General features: G+C 40.3%; 1 protein-coding gene and 1 pseudogene across 1 annotated transcript in view; both read right to left on the reverse strand.

Moving 5' to 3' along the window:
* Window positions 1-17,982, reverse strand: part of NUP160 (nucleoporin 160) — a 69,873-nt gene that overhangs the window by 30,675 nt on the left and 21,216 nt on the right. Inside the window, exons 8-22 of the mRNA XM_023510096.1 lie at window positions 17,394-17,471; window positions 16,780-16,877; window positions 13,774-13,858; window positions 12,470-12,538; window positions 11,424-11,507; window positions 10,682-10,852; window positions 9,748-9,847; window positions 9,317-9,482; window positions 8,098-8,225; window positions 7,855-8,015; window positions 5,425-5,558; window positions 4,752-4,822; window positions 3,346-3,505; window positions 2,926-2,995; window positions 378-476 (exon numbers count right to left, since the gene is read on the reverse strand). Of these exons, the coding sequence (XP_023365864.1) occupies window positions 378-476; window positions 2,926-2,995; window positions 3,346-3,505; window positions 4,752-4,822; window positions 5,425-5,558; window positions 7,855-8,015; window positions 8,098-8,225; window positions 9,317-9,482; window positions 9,748-9,847; window positions 10,682-10,852; window positions 11,424-11,507; window positions 12,470-12,538; window positions 13,774-13,858; window positions 16,780-16,877; window positions 17,394-17,471 (1,674 nt within the window). The remainder of the gene's footprint in view (window positions 1-377; window positions 477-2,925; window positions 2,996-3,345; window positions 3,506-4,751; window positions 4,823-5,424; window positions 5,559-7,854; window positions 8,016-8,097; window positions 8,226-9,316; window positions 9,483-9,747; window positions 9,848-10,681; window positions 10,853-11,423; window positions 11,508-12,469; window positions 12,539-13,773; window positions 13,859-16,779; window positions 16,878-17,393; window positions 17,472-17,982) is intronic.
* Window positions 9,922-10,141, reverse strand: LOC111724727 (annotated as a pseudogene).

The raw sequence follows: 17,982 nt of genomic DNA on the forward strand, positions 1-17,982 counted from the left end.
GCCTGTGGTCCCAGCTACTTGGGAGGCTGAGGCAGGAGACTCGCTTGAGCCCAGGAGTGGGAAGTTGCTGTGAGCTGAGATGTCACAGTACTCTAACCAGGGGGAAGCTTGAGGCTCCTGTCTCAAAAAAAAAAAAAAAAAAACAACTGCACAGGGGCAAGAGGGTTTTAATATTTTCTTATTTCCTATGTATTAACTAAAACCACAAGTACAAGTAGCCGAAGAGTCCTTGCATGTATATCATGCTGTTTGCTGGCATTAGTGGTCTTTTTTATCCTTCTCAAGAGGAGTCTATACCTCCTAGTCTCTACAACCTAGTTAGATAGAAACTAAAGAGTTCTCCTTGCACTAAGGCATATCACTCAAATGCAATTTACCTTCTGTCCTTCTCCTGTAACCAGGTAACATCGACCCAGCATAAATCGACAGGAACCAACATTAACTTGACACCAAGGATGTAGCAGTTGAATGTAATCCTTAAAGACATAAAAGGTGCTTACTGATTAGGAAAATAAACATTACTTAAGGAGATACTTATTTCCAAGTTGTTCTTCATACAAGGAGAGAATATAGTGTTTAATTAACACAAGTTTTATTTCCTGAAATCATCTGGAGATTAAAATCTAATCCTGTTAATATATATTCTTTTTTTTGGAGACAAAGTCTCACTTTGTCACCCTTGGTAGAGTACCATAATGTTATATAGCTCACAGCAACCTCAAGCTCTTCGACTTAAGTGATTGTACTGTCTCAGCCTCCCAAGTAGCTGGGACTACAGGTATCCGCCACAATATTTGGCTATTTTTTAGAGACAAAGTTTCACTTTTGCTCAGCCTGGTCTCGAACCTATAAGTTCAGGTGATCCACCTGCCTCGGCCTCCCAGAGTGCTAGGACTACAGGCGTGGGCCACTGTAATATTCTTTTTTTTTTTTGAGATAGTCTCACTAAGTTGCCCTCGGTAGACTGCCATGGTGTCACAACTCACAGCAACCTCAAACTCTTGGGCTTAAGCAATTCTCTTGCCTCAGCCGCCTAAGTAACTGGGACTATAGGTGCCCGCCACAATGCCTGGCTTAGGTGTTGTAGTTGTAGTTGGTTGTAGTTGCCATTGTTGTTTGGCAGGCCCAGGCTGGCGTATGTGGCTGGTGCCCTAGCCGCTGAGCTATAGGCACTGAGGTTGTAGTTGTCATTGTTGTTTTGGCAGGCCCAGGCTGGTGTATGTGGCTGGTGCCCTAGCTGCTGAGCTATAGGCACTGAGCCAACTGACCAATATAGTCTAATATATTCAGTTCTCCAAATGATCTGATTTTTAAGTCTGGAATGGGGCCCAAGAAATTTGATTCATGTTGTCTGTGTACTATATTTTAAAAAATTGGCTCGGCGCCTGTGGCTCAAGCAGCTAAGGCACCAGCCACATACACCTAAGGTGGCGGGTTCAAATCCCCAGCCCGGGCCCGCCAAACAACAATGATGGCTGCAACCAAAAAAATGGCCGGGCGTTGTGGCGGGCTCCTGTAGTCCCAGCTACTTGGGAGGCGGAGGCAAGAGACTCGCTTGAGCCCAGGAGTTAGAGGTTGCTGTGAGCGTGATGCCATGGCACTCTACCCAGGGGGACAGCTTGAGGCTCCGTCTCAAAAAAAAAATATATACAGATTTGATTTTTTACTCAGGAAATTTACAACATAAGAGGGAAGACAGATACATAAACAAAGATGATTATGGTTAAGAATTATTTAGGTTAGATATCTTATGAAAGCAAATGCAAGTTCCGTAACACATATACACACTCTCACACACACTTTACATGTCAGTAACATGTCAGTAACTTTCCACTTTTTGGTATTTTCTGGTTCAATGACTAGATTCCAATAAAGGATTTATATGACGACAATGGTATGTTTGTATTACTATAAAATAATCTAGCAGAGAGAATTTAAAAAAAAGATACTCTAGAAAAAATTATGTTAGGGATGATCCCATCAAGAGAGGCAGAACTGAAGCTGAGATGGTCCTCTATAAGAAAAAAACAGACCAGGTGAGGTGGGTCATACCTATAATCCCACCACTCTGGGGGGCCGAGGTGGGTAGATTGCCTGATCTCACAGGTTCAAGACAAGCCTAAGCAAATGTGAGACCCTGTCTCTAAAAAATAGCTGGGCATTGAGGTGGCTGCCTATAATTCCAGCTACTCAAGAGGCTGAGGCAAGAAAATCGCTTGACCCCAAGAGTTTGAGGTTGCTATGAGCTATGATGCCATGGCACTCTACCAAGGGCGACATAGTGAAACTCTGTCTCAAAATAAATAAATAAAACAAAATAAATTAAAAAATGAAAACCATTTTAGGGTGGCACCTGTAGCTCAGTGGTTAGGGCGCCACCCACATACATTGGGGCTGGTGGATTCGAATCCAGCCCGTGCCAGCTAAACAACGACACTTACAACAACAAAAAAATAGCCAGGCATTGTGGCAGGCACCTATAGTCCCAGCTACTTGGGAGGCTGAGGCAAGAGAATCTCTTAAGCTCAGGAGTTTGAGGTTGCTGTAATCTGTGACGGCACAGCACTCTGCCAAGGGCAACATAGTGAAGACACTGTCTCCAAAAAACCCCCCAAACATTTAAAAATGTAAAAAAAGAGAGAAATAGAGAAAAATCTCTCCTCTTTAAATTTTATTACTTTTATAAAAGCCTACAGCAACTGATATTCCAGGCAGCCAAGTACTAACCAGGCCCAAAGCTGCTTAGTTTCTAAGATCAGGCAAGATCAGGTACATTTAGGGTGTTATGGTCATAGATAAAATCTCTTTGGGACATGTCTTGGCATAATCAAGTTTAATTACTATAGTTCTTATTATCAAAACAAAATTCCAGCAATCTCATTCTTTATAAAAATAATTAAAGCTGAAATGTTCAAAGGAACTCACCTGCAATTGTACATACTGACAATTTCCCATCAAACATTCTAGAAAGAGACAACCAGGATTGCTAGGCCATCTAGTTACTGGTTAAGGAGACTGCTTACTTTTCTGCGCAAAACTTAAATATACATATTGGCCATCAAACTAATCAATAAAATCTTGCTCAACTCCTCAGCCAAAAACAAAATAAAAATAGGGATCATGTCTGAAAATACTTAAAAATCTTGTCAGGTGGTAAGCATCTAACCTCATTAAAGTTTTTCATTAAACTTGAACTTTACCTCAGAAATGAAAACAATGTAACCTAAGCATTTGTACTCTCAAATCAAACTGAAATTAGAAAAATTCTTCATTCTACAGGCAGAATCAGAGCCTTGGACTATTTAGATAGGAGACCTTTCAACTGGCTTTTAAATAAAAGGATACAAAAGTTGCAATAAATAATTGGTAACTGCAGTGATCATTTCAGGCCAATTTAATCCAGTTTGGTTTAGAGATGCCTTTGGTTGAGAGAAGAGATGAGATATAATGTGTTTTCTTGCAACTTCCTGGAAGAATAACTCCACAATTGTCTGAGGGCTAGATACTTAAAAAGAAAGTTATGATAATCACAAACTAGTGATGGTAAGATCAAAGATAACAGTTTTTTGATTCAGACAACCTACCAATTAATTTTATCATTATAAGAAAGAACACTTATCATTTCAAAACAGAAGATGCATGAGGACAATATAAATAAAAGCTGTCTGTGAACTGTGAAGCACTGGGAAAATGCAATAAAAAGCCACTTAATTCATTGTTACAGTCATTTCTTTTCACTGATCTCACTATATCTAAGTGCCTTTCCTAGAAACTCCTTACCATGAACACATTAAGTCCCAAAATAATGAGTGTTTTACCAAAACAATGGAAAATAAATTCTCTAGAATAATGGTTTTCAAGTAGGAGAGAGAGAGCCTTTTAAATATTCGTTGACTAAAATAAGATTACAAAAGCTACCATGAACTTGGTAAATGTTTAAATGATTTTGTTGAATTAATCACTGAAGCATCAAAACACAATGAATGGAAAGGCTCAGGCCCATAGCTCAGAGGTGAAGGCACCAGCCATATACACCAAGGCTGGCAGGTTTGAGCCCAGCCTGGGCCTGCTCAACAACCATGACAACTACAGCAAAAAAAATAGCTGGGCATTGTGGCAGGTGCCTATAGTCCCAGCTACTTGGGAGGCTGAGGTGAGAGAATCACTTAAGCCCAAGAGTTGGAGGTTGCTGTGAGCTGGGACGCCATAGCACTCTACGGAGGGGGACACAGTGAGACTCTGTCTCAGGAAACACAATGGAAAAGTACTGTCTGTACCACACCCTTAATTGATGCCTGATCTGAGACTACAGTTTACTGATCCCTTGCAACAATCAGAAGTCTCGGGCCACAGCTTTTTTTTTTTTTGAGACAGAATTTCACTTTGTCACCGTTGGTAGAATGTCATGGTGTCATAGCTCACAGCAACCTCAAACTCTTGGGCTCAAGCAATTCTCTTGCCTCATCCTCCCAAGTAGCTGTGCCTACAGATGCCTGCCACAATGCCCAGCTATCTTTTAGAGATGGGGTCTTGCTCTTGGCTCAGGCTGGTATTGAACCTGTGAGCTCACGCAATCCCCCTGCCTCGGCCTCTCAGAGTGCTGGGATTATAGGCATGAGCCGCTGCGCCTGGCCAGGCCACAACTAAAGAAAGCAAAAAGCCTGGCCAATCTTTCCATAGGAAAGGTGGCAAATGATCATTTTAATGAATATACAATTTAAAATCAAATGCATACAACATCTACTCCTTACCAAACTTATTTGCCATTAAAGTACCAGAGTCCGTTAGTTCCAGTACTGATAAGTGTTGGAGATTAGACTCCCTGTGAAAAAAGGGAAAAAGACAGTTTAATAAATTCTGCTATGCCAAACATTACTTCTACAAGTTATATTATTAATATTAAGAACACTTTCAACTTAATCGATTGTTGTCCATCAAATTACTCAGTGATCCTTCAAGGAGCAGGCAGAATAGACAGGAGTTTATCTTACTGAAAATGTAAATCTTTCCTGGGAAGCAGACTCATAGGACAAAAAAGAAAAAGAAGGAAAATGTGAATCTTGTAATTCTTATATTTTCTTTCTTCCTTTGGTTATAAAGAAGTTCAGTTTACCTTTAATAACTACAGCACAATGTTTCTGTGTATGGTCTAACTTTCATTCTGTTCATCTTATTATTTTGCCTTTAACATGATTCACCTGTATATTATATACACATATATAATTAAGTTACTATTAAATTAATTAAAAGTAATAAATACATTGTATTTTCATTCTTTTAAGCTGCCTTCAACCTTTAGAAAATGGAGTATCTGACAGCTCTCTGAATCTTAAAGGCACATATGAATAAAGAATTTTTCTTTAAGATAGAGAGATAATAATTAAATTCACAGTTTATTTTTAAAATAATGATAGCGAAACTCACAGGGTGTCAAGTGGAACATCGGTTGCCAAGCACTGACTTCCCCACTTAATGAGGTAATAAGATAAGAGTAGGGGAGCTGTTCGATGTAGTAGGTCTTGCTGAGCTTGAAAGAGCTGACCAGCTCCCAAAATCACCTATACATGATGGGTGGGTAGATGAAACAACAAACAATAGTCATCAGTAAAGGTGACTCTAGTGGTTCAGGTGGAGATAAAATAACAAACATAGCTACAAAGAAGACAATGTTGTAAAAGCAACACACCTATTACATTTTGGAGTAGGAAGTGGCAAAATAGCTTTTCCCAAATTAACAGTCCAAAAATAATCAACAGCTCACCAACTTATGGGAGCTCATGTTAAAACAAACAAACAAACAAAAAGGTTAATTTTCATTAAATCTGTGGGTTCAGAACTGAGGAAGAGGAAGAGGGAAATCTAAATCCTGTCTTATGTACTGGTGCTGGGTAAAAATATGTAAGATATGTAGAAGCAAATTTGGCAATACTACCAACATCCTTAAAATGTGCATACCCTGTGACCAATCAATTCTAGTTTTTTTTTTTTTTTCTAGAGACAGGGTCTTGCTATGTTGCCCAGGCTGGAGTGCAGTAGCTATTCACAGGCGCGATCCCACTACTAATCAGCACGGGAGTTTTGACCGGCTCCATTTCCGACCTGGGCCAGTTCACCCCTCCTTAGGCAACCTGGTGGTCCCCGGCTCCCAGAGGTTACCATAGTGATGCCAAACTTAGGGCAGACACCTGATAGGTATAATGCACTACAGCCCAGAACTCCTGGACTCAAGCGATCCTCCTATCTCAGCCCTGAGTAGCTGGGACTATGGGCGCACACTACCGTGTCTGGCTTAATTCTTAACTGCATTAGGTATTTATTAAAAAGGGGTAGATGGCAAAATTTAAATAGTGGTTATTGCCAGGTATAAGATTACAAAATTTTTTTTTTTTCTTTTTGAGACAATCTCACTTTGTCACCCTCAGTAGAGTGCTGCAGCATTATAGCTCATAGCAACTTGAAACTGTTGGGCTCAAGCAATCCACTTGCCTCAGCTTCCCAAGTAACTGGGACTATAGGTGCCTACAACACCTGGCTAGTTTTAGAGACAGGGTCTTGCTCTTGCTCAAGCTGGTCTGGCACTAATGAGTTTGGGTGATCCATTGGCCTCAGCCTCCCAGAGTGTAGGGATTACAGGTGTAAGCCACTATGTCTGGCCCTACAGATTAATTTTTATTTTCTTCTTGCATACATATCTTTTTTTTTTTTTTAAGAGATAGAGTCTCACTCTGTCACCCTCAGTTGAGTGCCATGGCGTCACAGATCACAGCAACCTCCAGCTCTCAGGCTTAGGCAATTCTCTTGCCTCAGCCTCCCAAGTAGCTGGGACTACAGGCGCCCGCCACAACGCCTAGCTATTTTTTGTTGCAATTTGGCCAGGGCCGAGTTCGAAACTGCCAACCTCGGCATATGGGGCCGGCACCCCACTCACTGAGCCACAGGCACTACCCCAGATTGCTTTCTTTTTACGCTTGAATGAGATTATTGACTCACAGAAAATTGAGATTTCTGACTATGGGGAGAAAGGTAATTTTTAAGCATGGAACACTTACCAAGGTAGGCAATTGGGACTAGCAATTGACAGCACTAAGAGTCTGGTAGTCTGAGAGTAGTACAGAAGAGGAAGCACAGAACGGAGTTAGGAGGACCACAAAGACAAACGTTGCAATCTCAAGATTGTTTTAAAGGTAATCCTTACACTGGATGTTATCTTTTTTCTTTTTCCTCTCTTTTGCACACTAAACAGTACCCTGCTTCACATCCGAAGTAGTACAATAATACTAACTTTTGGGAGAACAAACCTGGGAAAAATTTCTACTATTATATATACACAAAGGTTAAGAGCAAAGCAATCTGGCTACGTGCAGTGGGTTTATGCCTATAATCCTAGCACTCTGGGAGGCTGAGACAAGAGGATCCCTTAATGTCAGGAGTAGGGACTAGCTTACACAAAAGGGATACCTTGTCTCTACTAAAAATAGAAAATACTGGTTAGGACTGGTGGCAGATGCCATAGTCCCAGCTACTCAGAAGCTAAGGCAAGAGGATCACTTGAGCCCAGGAGTTGGAGCGGGCTGTGATGACACCACTGCACTCTACTTGGGGTGACAGTGAGACTCTGTCTTAAAACATTAAAAAAAAAAAGTAATCTGCTTAATGTGTTCTTAATCTGTAATCCTGTAAGGATTATGATGCTTATTCATTGTTAATTCAACAAGTATTATGAGAGCACCTATTAAGGCCAAACATGGGGGATAAAGCAGTGAACAAAGTCTCTGCACTGGTAGAGCTGACATTTTGCTGTGGTGTGCCTATAGGTCTGCATCAGGTTCTAATTTTCCCTTAAGTAGTACTTACTGCATCTCCTAGCCTCAGTAATAGCTGCTGTAAGATCAAAAGGTCTCGGCAGATCAGGAAGCGAGTGCTGGCAATTTTGTGCACACCTCTGCACACAATATTCCCTGCTGTGCTACTACCATAGAGCTGGGAAAGATTCATTCGAACATTCAAAGGTTGAGCTGTAAGGAGAATAAAAACAGAGTTAAATACATCATTGTTTTCTCTAAATCAAAGAAGCACATTTGTTGTTCCGTCATTTACCTGGATTGAATCCCTTTTCCATTTCCATTTCTGTTTCATAATCCATTTCCCGTATTAGAAGTCCAATGGCATGGATTGGGTTTCTAATCTCTTGCAGTTTACTACAAATATCTTCCATCACATTTTCTCTATAAGCACAATTAAAAAACTGCTATTGTACTCAGAATGCGTAAGACAGGCTCCATATAAACTCCATATAATCCTATAAACAAAATGCTTTATGAAACAGGAAATCCAGCTGTGTCATAAATGACTAGAGATTATCACTTTGGCACACAAAATACTTTCACTCCACATGGCAAATTTCCCGTTTTTCAGATGTGAGAGACAAAATGAATACACCAAATTTTTTAAGTCTGCTTCTAGACTTGAATTTGTTATAGATTTTTTTTGTTTAAAAGCTGAAACCCGGCTTGGTGCCCATAGCTCAGTGGTTAGGGCACTAGCCACATGCACTGGGACTGTGGCAGGTGCTTATAGTCCCAGCTACAAGGGAGGCTAAGGCAAGACAATTGCTTGAGCCCAAGAGTTTGAGGTTGCTGTGAGTTGTGACACCACAGGACTCTACTGAGGGCGACATAGTGAGATTCTGTCTCAAAAAAAAAAGAGCCCCGCCAAACAACGACAGCTGCAACCAAAAAATAGCCAGGCGCTGTGGTGGGCACCTGTAGTCCTAAATACTTGGGAGGCGGAGGCAGGAGAACTGCTTGAGCCCAGGAGTTTGAGGTTGCTGTGAGCTGTGATGCCATGGCACTCTACCCAGGGTGACAGCTTGAGGCTCTGTCTCAAAAAAAAAGAGGCTCGGCATCTGTGGCTCAAGCGGCTAAGGTGCCAGCCACAAACACCTGAGCTGGCGTGTCTGAATCCAGCCCGGGCCCACCAAACAATAATGACAGCTGCAACCGAACAATGGCTAGATGTTGTGGTGGGTGCCTGTAGTCCCAGCTACTTGGGAGGCTGAGGCAAGAGAATCGCTTAAGCCCATGAGTTGGAGGTTGCTGTGAGGTGTGATGCCACTGCACTCTACCCAGGGCACTAGCTTGAGGCTCTGTCTCAAAAAAATAAAAATAAAAAACAGCTAAAACACCCATGTAGAATAATAGCAAATCAACTTTAAGCCATGATGTACATTTCTTGAAAAGAGTTAAAAACCCAATTCTGTCACTAGAAATGGCTGAATTTCCATTAGGAAATGCACTTTACCCTAAATTCTCCTTACACGTCAATAGTGATCAAATCTTCCAGAATCTGTTCTGCAGCCTTTTCTGGAGACTGTAGGTTGTAGCAACTCATTTCCATCATAACTGACATATCCATAGTAACTGACTCTCCAATCAGCCGGAGGCATTTTATAAGACAAATGACATCCCGAGCAACATCCACATCTATGAGTAAGAGAAAGTAAATATTCATGTTTCAAGACAACAAAGATCTATTGATATTATACTAAAAATTTTAATAATTAAATGTCAAGGGATCTATGAGGTTTAAGAGATGCTTAAAACTCTTCAGTTTCCCTTAATATATGCATAGTACAGTGAGATGACCAGCACAGGTCACTGTGACAATCAATATTTTTTGCCTTCATCTGAAACAAAGTACAGTTCACGTAGGAAGGGGATTAAATATGGAAGTAACAATCACTATTACCATCAGATATGGTTGTCTCATCTTCTGTCAAAAGGTTCTCATCAGGTAGGAGATATAAATGATCCACTAAGGAGGAGGGCACAAGGAAAGACAGGTACCCCTGGAAATACAAATCTTCTAGTTACATTTTTTTGCAGTGAATATTTTTGTAAATTTTCTTTTTTCTACTTGTGGGAGGGCTACGCCATTCCTAGAGGTACTGCAATACCAGGATGATGTACAGAGTTGACAGAACAAGCTCTTACTTTATCTCCTTGCTCTAAAAATTGATCTAATGTATTTAAAATTGCACATGAACTTTGTGGCCACTCTCTATTGTCCTCAAATAGATTAGATATTAAACTAATGAGAACAGATACTATATTTGATCTTAGCTGAAAGGCTGAGAAGCAATCAATGAATGTTTAAAGGTATAAAATAACTGAGTCATAACTCTTATGAGCAAATACCAGACAAACACAAATTGACACTCTCTATAAAACAGTAAGTACAGTACTCAAAAAAAGTGAATGTCATGAAAGACAAAGGCTGATAATAGTGTGAGATTAAGGTAAATAAACGTGACAACTATTAATAAATGTTTATAAGATTTTGGATTAGATTATGGGTCAAGAAGAAAAAGTATTAGTAAAATCTGAATGCAAACTGTATGAATATGGATGAAAGGGAATTCTTGGTGAAAGAAATTCATAGTACTGCTCTTGTAACTTTTACCTTAAGTTTGAAATTACTTTGATATAAAAAGTAAATAAGATTAAATATAGAAAAAAGATAATAATGCAAAAAACTAAAAACAACTGAATTATAATTTCAGGGAAAAGAACAGACTTAAATATAAGGTCCTAAAAGCCAAGTAAACATTCACTAGAACAACATTCTGCAAGACTGACCGAACCATCTAAAGAAGTTTTTCTCTATGTGCCAGCTCCCTTACTTTTTTCAGCAGGCACACCATGTTTGTGTGTGGATTCAAATGTAGGGCCAGAGGATGAGAGAGAGCTTCTTGGTACTGAAGACAACAAGCATAGAACTTGCACCAGAATTCCTGTTGTAAATTTCTAAACTCCTCCTGGGAGAATTCATATTCTGTTACACTTCCTTGAAGCTGGCAAAGAAGAAAGAAATTAAACTCTTGATACTGTTCAGTATATTTCTCCATGGAGTACATAAACTGTTCATTTTACTTAAGCTACAACCAAATGAATACTCCTGGTGTATTAAATGTCACAGAATATACAAATGTGTATCTAATTCTTTAATTAAAAGGTCTAAAGATTTAAATATCTGACTAACAAGATCAAGTGAACAATTCTAACAATTCCTCAGTACCAATTTGCCCCATATAAAGATGGAAGAAATTATCATTCTTGACTTGGAGCTTATGGCTCAAGCAGCTAAGGCACCAGCCACATACACCTGAGCTGGCGGGTTCGAATCCAGCCTGGGCTCACCAAACAACAATGACAGCTGCAATCAAAAAATAGCTGGGCATTGTGGCAGGTGCCTGTAGTCCCAGCTACTTGGGAGGTGGAGGCAAGAGAATCGCTTGAGCCCAGGAGTTGGAGGTTGCTGTGAGCTATGATGCCACAGCACTCTATTCAGGGCGAAAGCTTGAGGTTCTGTCTCAAATAAAAAAAAAAAATGAAATTATCATTCTTTCTCTACCCAAACCTTACCTCACTTTCAACAGCCAAAGTAACTTCTTTCTTTAGTTCACTCCAGGAAAGATCCAAATTCCTCTCAGTTGCTCGGCGGAAAATCTACAATTAAAAGAGACATTTTAGGCCAGGTACAGTAACTCACGTCTGTAGTCCCAGTTACTTGGGAGGCTGAGGCAAGAGGATCACTTGTTCCCAAGACTTTGAAGCTGCATTGAAGTACAACGATGCCACTGCACTCTAGCTGAGGTGACAGTCAGACAAAAAAGAGACATTTTAGAGTACTCTGTGATACTCAATGAAAAATATACCATAACACCTGGCTGTTTTTTTGTTACAGTTGTCATTGTTGTTTAGCTGGCCAGGCTGGATTTGAACCTGCCAGCCTTGGTGTATGTGGCCAGTGCCCTTACCCACTGAGCTGTGGGCACTGCCCAACTATGTGGTTTAGAATTTAAACTTTTTTTTTTTTAATAAAGCAGGATAAAGGAATAGCAAGTAATGAGGGAGAGGCATCTGCTTTATTTATTTATTTATTGCTATTGTTGTTGTAGTTGTCATTGTTACTTGGCAGGCCCAGGCTGGGTTTGAACCCACGAGCCCCATTGTATGTGGCTGGAGCCTCAGCAGCTGAGCTACAGGCACAGAGCCTGAATTTAAACTTTTTTTCTTAAATCTGAACTAACTCAGACATCTATCGAACTAAGAACAAAGTAGAAATAGACTATAATAAAAAAAACCTTTAGATTTCTTTCAAGTATATAGATTATATTCAGTGTAATATGGTATCTTTTTGCAATAGTGTAGGCACCAATTTCTCTTTTTGCCTCTGGCATGTTTCACCAGTTACTGGGATAGCAACCCCTACCTCTCAATCTTCAATAGAGGTCTTATTTAATGGAAAGAATATTTAAAAACAATTTTCAGTATTATTTTAAAAACATATATACATAAATAAATGTTTAGTATTAAATATATGTAAACCAAAACAGTAATTATTAACATACAATGTAGAAATAAGATAAGACATAGTCTTAAATTAACAGTAAATATTTTCTACTGACCTGTAAAGCTTTACATAAAGCTGCATTTGTAAATCGTCCTGGTGTAAAAAGATTCTGTAAATATATCTCCTGTTAGAACATTAAAACAAAAATGAGTAACATTCTAAAGACAAAATTTGAAGAAAAAATTCAACACATAACACCACAGTTTGGGTTTTTATTATATGGACACAGAAATTGTGCCCTTCTACATTTGAGCAGTAAGAAGCAGTTAGCCCTGTTTTCACACCACAGTGTCTCTGGGTCAACTAGATGTACACACTGAAAATGGTGCACTTCTCATGGAGATATATAGAGAATAAAATGGGAAATCTCATACTTCCTAATGATTTTGACCCACTCTCATCAATCAGATGTGTCCTTAAATAATAGCAAATGTGACTGATCTTCATTCAAGTTTCCTTCTACCGAGCTTCTGGTGGATGATAAAGTGACCAAATAAAGGAGAAAGCCAAATATTTTATAAATGAGCAAAAGATTTCAGCTTCCAGACAGAAGCTAAGTGTCAGTAATTAACTGGAGCAATAAATTAATGACTACCCAATTCATTGGGATTAAAACCGTAGCAATATTTACTTTAAGATATTTAAAGTGGGTTTTCTATTCCTACAGTCATTGTTTCAGAATCAGAGCCCATGATCTTTAATCTCATTATAATACTAGGGTATCAACTGAAAGCCTTTTCTTTCATTTATCCTGAGGATACCTGAAAAATGTGGAGACTAAACTGTTGTGCTCTTTATTTAACTACCTTTTAAAATCATTTTCTTCATAGCATACACCTCTATTAGAATTTATCTTATTTCTAGTTTATGTGCATGGATCAACATTATTGGTATAGTGAACACCTAACTGTATGTGTCTGTCCAGAATCTGTGCCCCCTCATTCTACAATAAAATCCCTTACCTTTCCATGCCTCCCCTACCCAAGCTCCATTCATTTTACCAGCACCTAAAATAGCAAGGCCCAAGCTGAACATGTGTCCCATGCCAGGTCAGTGAGTGTCACCTCAAGGACCTGGGTCTGAGGTACTGCTCTCTTTCCTCTGGAGTTGCCAAGTTCACAGAATGCAAGCTCACTCGGGTGGTGCGGGACACTGTCTGAGAATAAACCTAACGTGGAGGAAAGCCGACTAGAGAGGAGAGAGAGACCAAGCCTGGAAGGCATTGCTCAAACCAGGTAATACTGAACGTCTCAGCTGCAGAAATCAATGTATTCTCCTTTTAGCTTAAGTCAGCTGAAAGGGTTCCAAGATGGGTCTTCTTAAACCATCCCCTTATATGACACTTAGGCATGTGCTTACTCTGGGGTCTTGATCATCTCTGATGACAATCTCTTCCTCTGGCAGAGGCTGCATAAAAACTGGATTCCACTGCCCTGCAACATTACTACAGAAAAAAAGTCCATTAATTTATATAGAAATGATGCACAAAAACACTATTGGCAGTATCTGAGCAGGGAAGACCTGCTCACTGAACCCTGTAACAACTATTCTATTAAAAATTTTCAAAAAAAGAAATGAAGGGGGCAGCACCTGTGGCTCAGTGAGTAGGGCGCCGGCCCCATATACCGAGGGTGGCGGGTTCAAACCCGGCCCTGGCCAAACTGCAACAAAAATTAGCTGGGTATTGTGGCGGGCGCCTGTAGTCCCAGCTACTCGGGAGGCTGAGGCAAGAGAATCGCTGGTTGCTGTGAGCTGTGATGCCACGGCACTGTACCGAGGGCAGCAAAGTGAAACTCTGTCTCTAATAAAAAAAAAAAATTAATGAAGAAATGTATTCTTAGTAGAATCTAGTTTTTACACAAGTATTCTTACTAAGTTTTAACAGGTTAGCTTCTTAAAATTAAAAGCCTAAACACAAATCTACAAATAATAGCTAACTTTTATTCTGGTTTTAGTATTATGTTGTGTGGTTCTAGATATTACTCATGTATGCCTATCAATAAATAACTCTTTGGAAGATACATTACTCCGGCTTGGTGCCTGTAGCACAGTGGTTACAGCACCAGACACATACACCGAGGATGGCAGATTTGAACCCAATCCAGACCAGCTAAACAACAATGACACTGCAACAGAAAAATAGCTGGACGTTACAGCTCTGCCTATAGTCCCAGCTACTTGGGAGGCTGAGGCAAGAGATTTGCTTGAGCCCAGGAGTTTGAGGTTGGTGTGAGCTGCAACGCCACAGCACTCTACCGAGGGCAACATAGTGAGACCCTGTCTCAAAAAATTAATGAATGAATTAATTAAAGATACATTACTCTTGTTTTGCAGAGGTTCCAAGTGAGGCTTAGTGTATATCATAGGTAGTTAAGTTGTACAACTGTGATTCCAACCCTGTTCCAACCCTGGTGCTGGTACTTTCTGACCACTTTGCTTGAGTGTCAACTATAAGGAATACTCTTATCTTCTGAGGTATGGCTTGGGGGTATTCTGTGGAGCAATCATTCTTAGAATTCTACCTTCTGGGTTATGAAGAACTCAGAAGGTTCAATTACTACAATGGTTTTTAAGCAGTGTTCCAGGGAATCCTTTACAGATGTTTCAGGGGTTACACAGTGTTTGCTTCAAAATTGGTTTTTAGGGTGGTGCCTGTGGCTCAAGGGAGTAAGGTGCTGGCCCCATATGTTCAAACCCAGCCCCCCGGCCAAAAACTACAAAATTGGTTTTTAAAATGTGCTTGTAACTATTTTTTTTTCTTTTTTGTAGAGACAGAATCTCACTCTGTTGCCCTTGGTAGAGTGCTGTGGCATCACAGCTTACAGCAACCTCCAGCTCTTGGGCTTAGGCAATTCTCTTACCTCAGCCTCCCGAGTAGCTGGGACTACAGGCCCCTGCCACAATGCCAGCTATTTTTTTGTTGTTGCCATTTGGCCGGGGCCGGGTTTGAACCCACCACCTCCGGCATATGGGGCTGGCACCCTACTCACTGAGCCACAGGCGCCGCCTGTGCTTGTAACTATTAAAAAAATAAACTGATGTACTTAATACTAGTATGATACCAGTAGATAATCTAATACATGCCCACATAAGAGAAAAATTCAACTCAATGCAAGCTGGAGGAAGGGGAATGAGGGAAAGAAGAGGGGAGAAGATCGGTGTGCTCCCACTTAAATAGACACAATGTAAGGATATATGGCACACCTTTCAGCTATGGGATACAACTAGAAGAGGGACTCTTCTAACAAATGCAAATATTGTAACCTAGTTGTTTGTACCTTCACATTAACCCAAAACAAACAACAACAAAATAAAAAACTGCAAAACAAACCAACACCCCCCCCCAAATCTTTAAACTGTCAGGCATGGTGGCATACACCTGTAGTTCCAGCAACTTGGGAGGATAATGAGGGAGGATCAATTAAGCCCAGAAGTTCAAGGTTATAGTACACTATGACTGTACTTGTAAATAGCCACCACATTCCAACCCAGGTTACATAGTAAGGTCTTGTCTCCAAAACAACAAAAAAACTAAATAAAACTAAAAATTTAAAGTAATACACATTAAAAATATTAGATACCAAATAGATTATTGACATCCTGTAATTTTACACTCATAAAATACTAATTTTATTTTATATGTTGGAGTTCATCATCTTTTGAAAAAAAGGCTTCCTCTTTTAAAAAATTTGAGAAGCACTGTACTTGTCCAATCTATTCCTCATCTCACAATGAAGAAATTGAGAACACAAAGGGGCTGCAGTGTCTTTCGGAAATTGTGGATATCGAGAATAGTCTTTGCTTAGAAGTAAACTAGATTAGGAGTAATTTTTTTTTTGAGACAATCTCATTTTGTCACTCTCCGTAGAGTGCTGTGGCATCATAGCTCACAGCAACCTCCAACTCTTGGGCTCAAGCCATTCTCTTGCCTCAGCCAACCTAGTAGCTGGGACTACAGGCACCTGCCATAATGCCTGGGTTCTCACTCCTGCTCAGCCTGGACTTGAATCTGTAAGCTTAAGCAATCCACCCACCTCAGCTTCCAGAGTGCTAGAATTATAGGTATGAATGACCATGCCCAGCCCTGATTAGCAGTATTTTGGATATGTGCTACCTCTCCCAAGAAATATGGTATTTTCTTTATCTTAGTTCAATCCTAAGAGTTCTCATTTTATCCTAAAACCAAAAGGTAGGAAACAATACAAAATGCAAAAGAAGTATTTCAGAAGACAGTAACAGCAAGCAAACTCAGGGTCAAATCCTTCAATTGAAAACCCTTGACTTGGTTCTATATAAAAAGCTCTTGTCTTCTTAGCGTGAAACTGCCTGGAATGAGGTAGAATGACAGAGTTAAGTGACCCATACTGTTCAAAGTTGATGTATTTCACAACTGTTTGGTTCTCAGCATCATGCCACAGGGCCCAGATATCCGTGGAGGTTAAGGCAAAGTCAATCAGTGTCTCCTAGGAGGAAATGTAAAAAAAAAGGGCTAAAAGAATAAAGAAAAGGTAGTAATTCATGGTGACTTAAATTTGTATTGGTGGGAGAGGTAAAGGGATAAAAACAAAACATAGTACCACATGAACTTGGTAAAACCCAAACAAAATTTTGTTTCCATATACTCCTCTTCAAGACTATAATCCCATTACACCTGCAATCTCCAGCCCCCAGGCCTCAGACCAGTACTGGTCCATGGCCTGTTAGGAACCAGGCTGCACTGCAGGATGAGCAGTGAGGGAGGGGACGGGACAGAAGGAAGCTGCATCTGTATTTACAGCTTCTCTTCATTGCTGGCATCACTGCCTAAGCTCTGCCCCCTCTCCCTTGTCCCTATCCCCAAGTCTATGGAAAAACTGTCTTCCATGAAACCTGTCCCTGGTGCTGAAAAGACTGGGGAGTGCTGCATTACACCACAGTGAGGTTAGCCAACACTTCTTTTTCTTATACTTATGTAACATGCAAAGGATGATTCAACCTACCTGAGAAGTGAATAGTGAGGAAATGTGATCTAGACTATAGCGGTTACTCTCGGTGCTCACCAACTGGAAAATGCAGAACTGTTAAAACACAAGTTGGTAATTTATATACTTGTAAAAATCACCATGTTACTTTTCTTTTTTCTTTTTCTTTTTGAGACAAAGTCTCACTTTGTTGCCCTCAGTAGAGTGCCGTTGCGTCACAGCTCACAGCAACCTCCAGCTCTTGGGCTAGGGTGATTCTCTTGCCTCAGTCTCCCAAGTTGCTGGGACTACAGGTGCCTGCCACCCTTGGTATATGGGGCCAGCACTCTACCCACTGAGCCACAAGCGCTGCCCAACATGTTACTTTTCTAAGCAAGGGCTATTTGCATGTAGAACTATTTTTTTAAAAAAGGTGTAAAATACACATAAGCATAACATTTGCCACCATAACCATTTTTAAGTGTACAATTCAGTAGTTATAAGTATATTCACTGGCTCGGCGCCTGTGGCTCAACCGGCTAAGGCGCCAGCCACGTACACCTAAGGTGGCGGGTTCGGATCCCCAGCCTGGACCTGCCAAACAACAATGATGGCTGCAACCAAAAAA

This window comes from Otolemur garnettii, unplaced genomic scaffold (assembly GCF_000181295.1).
Source record: "Otolemur garnettii isolate 467f Iridium unplaced genomic scaffold, OtoGar3 scaffold00001, whole genome shotgun sequence".
Lineage (NCBI taxonomy): Eukaryota > Metazoa > Chordata > Mammalia > Primates > Galagidae > Otolemur > Otolemur garnettii.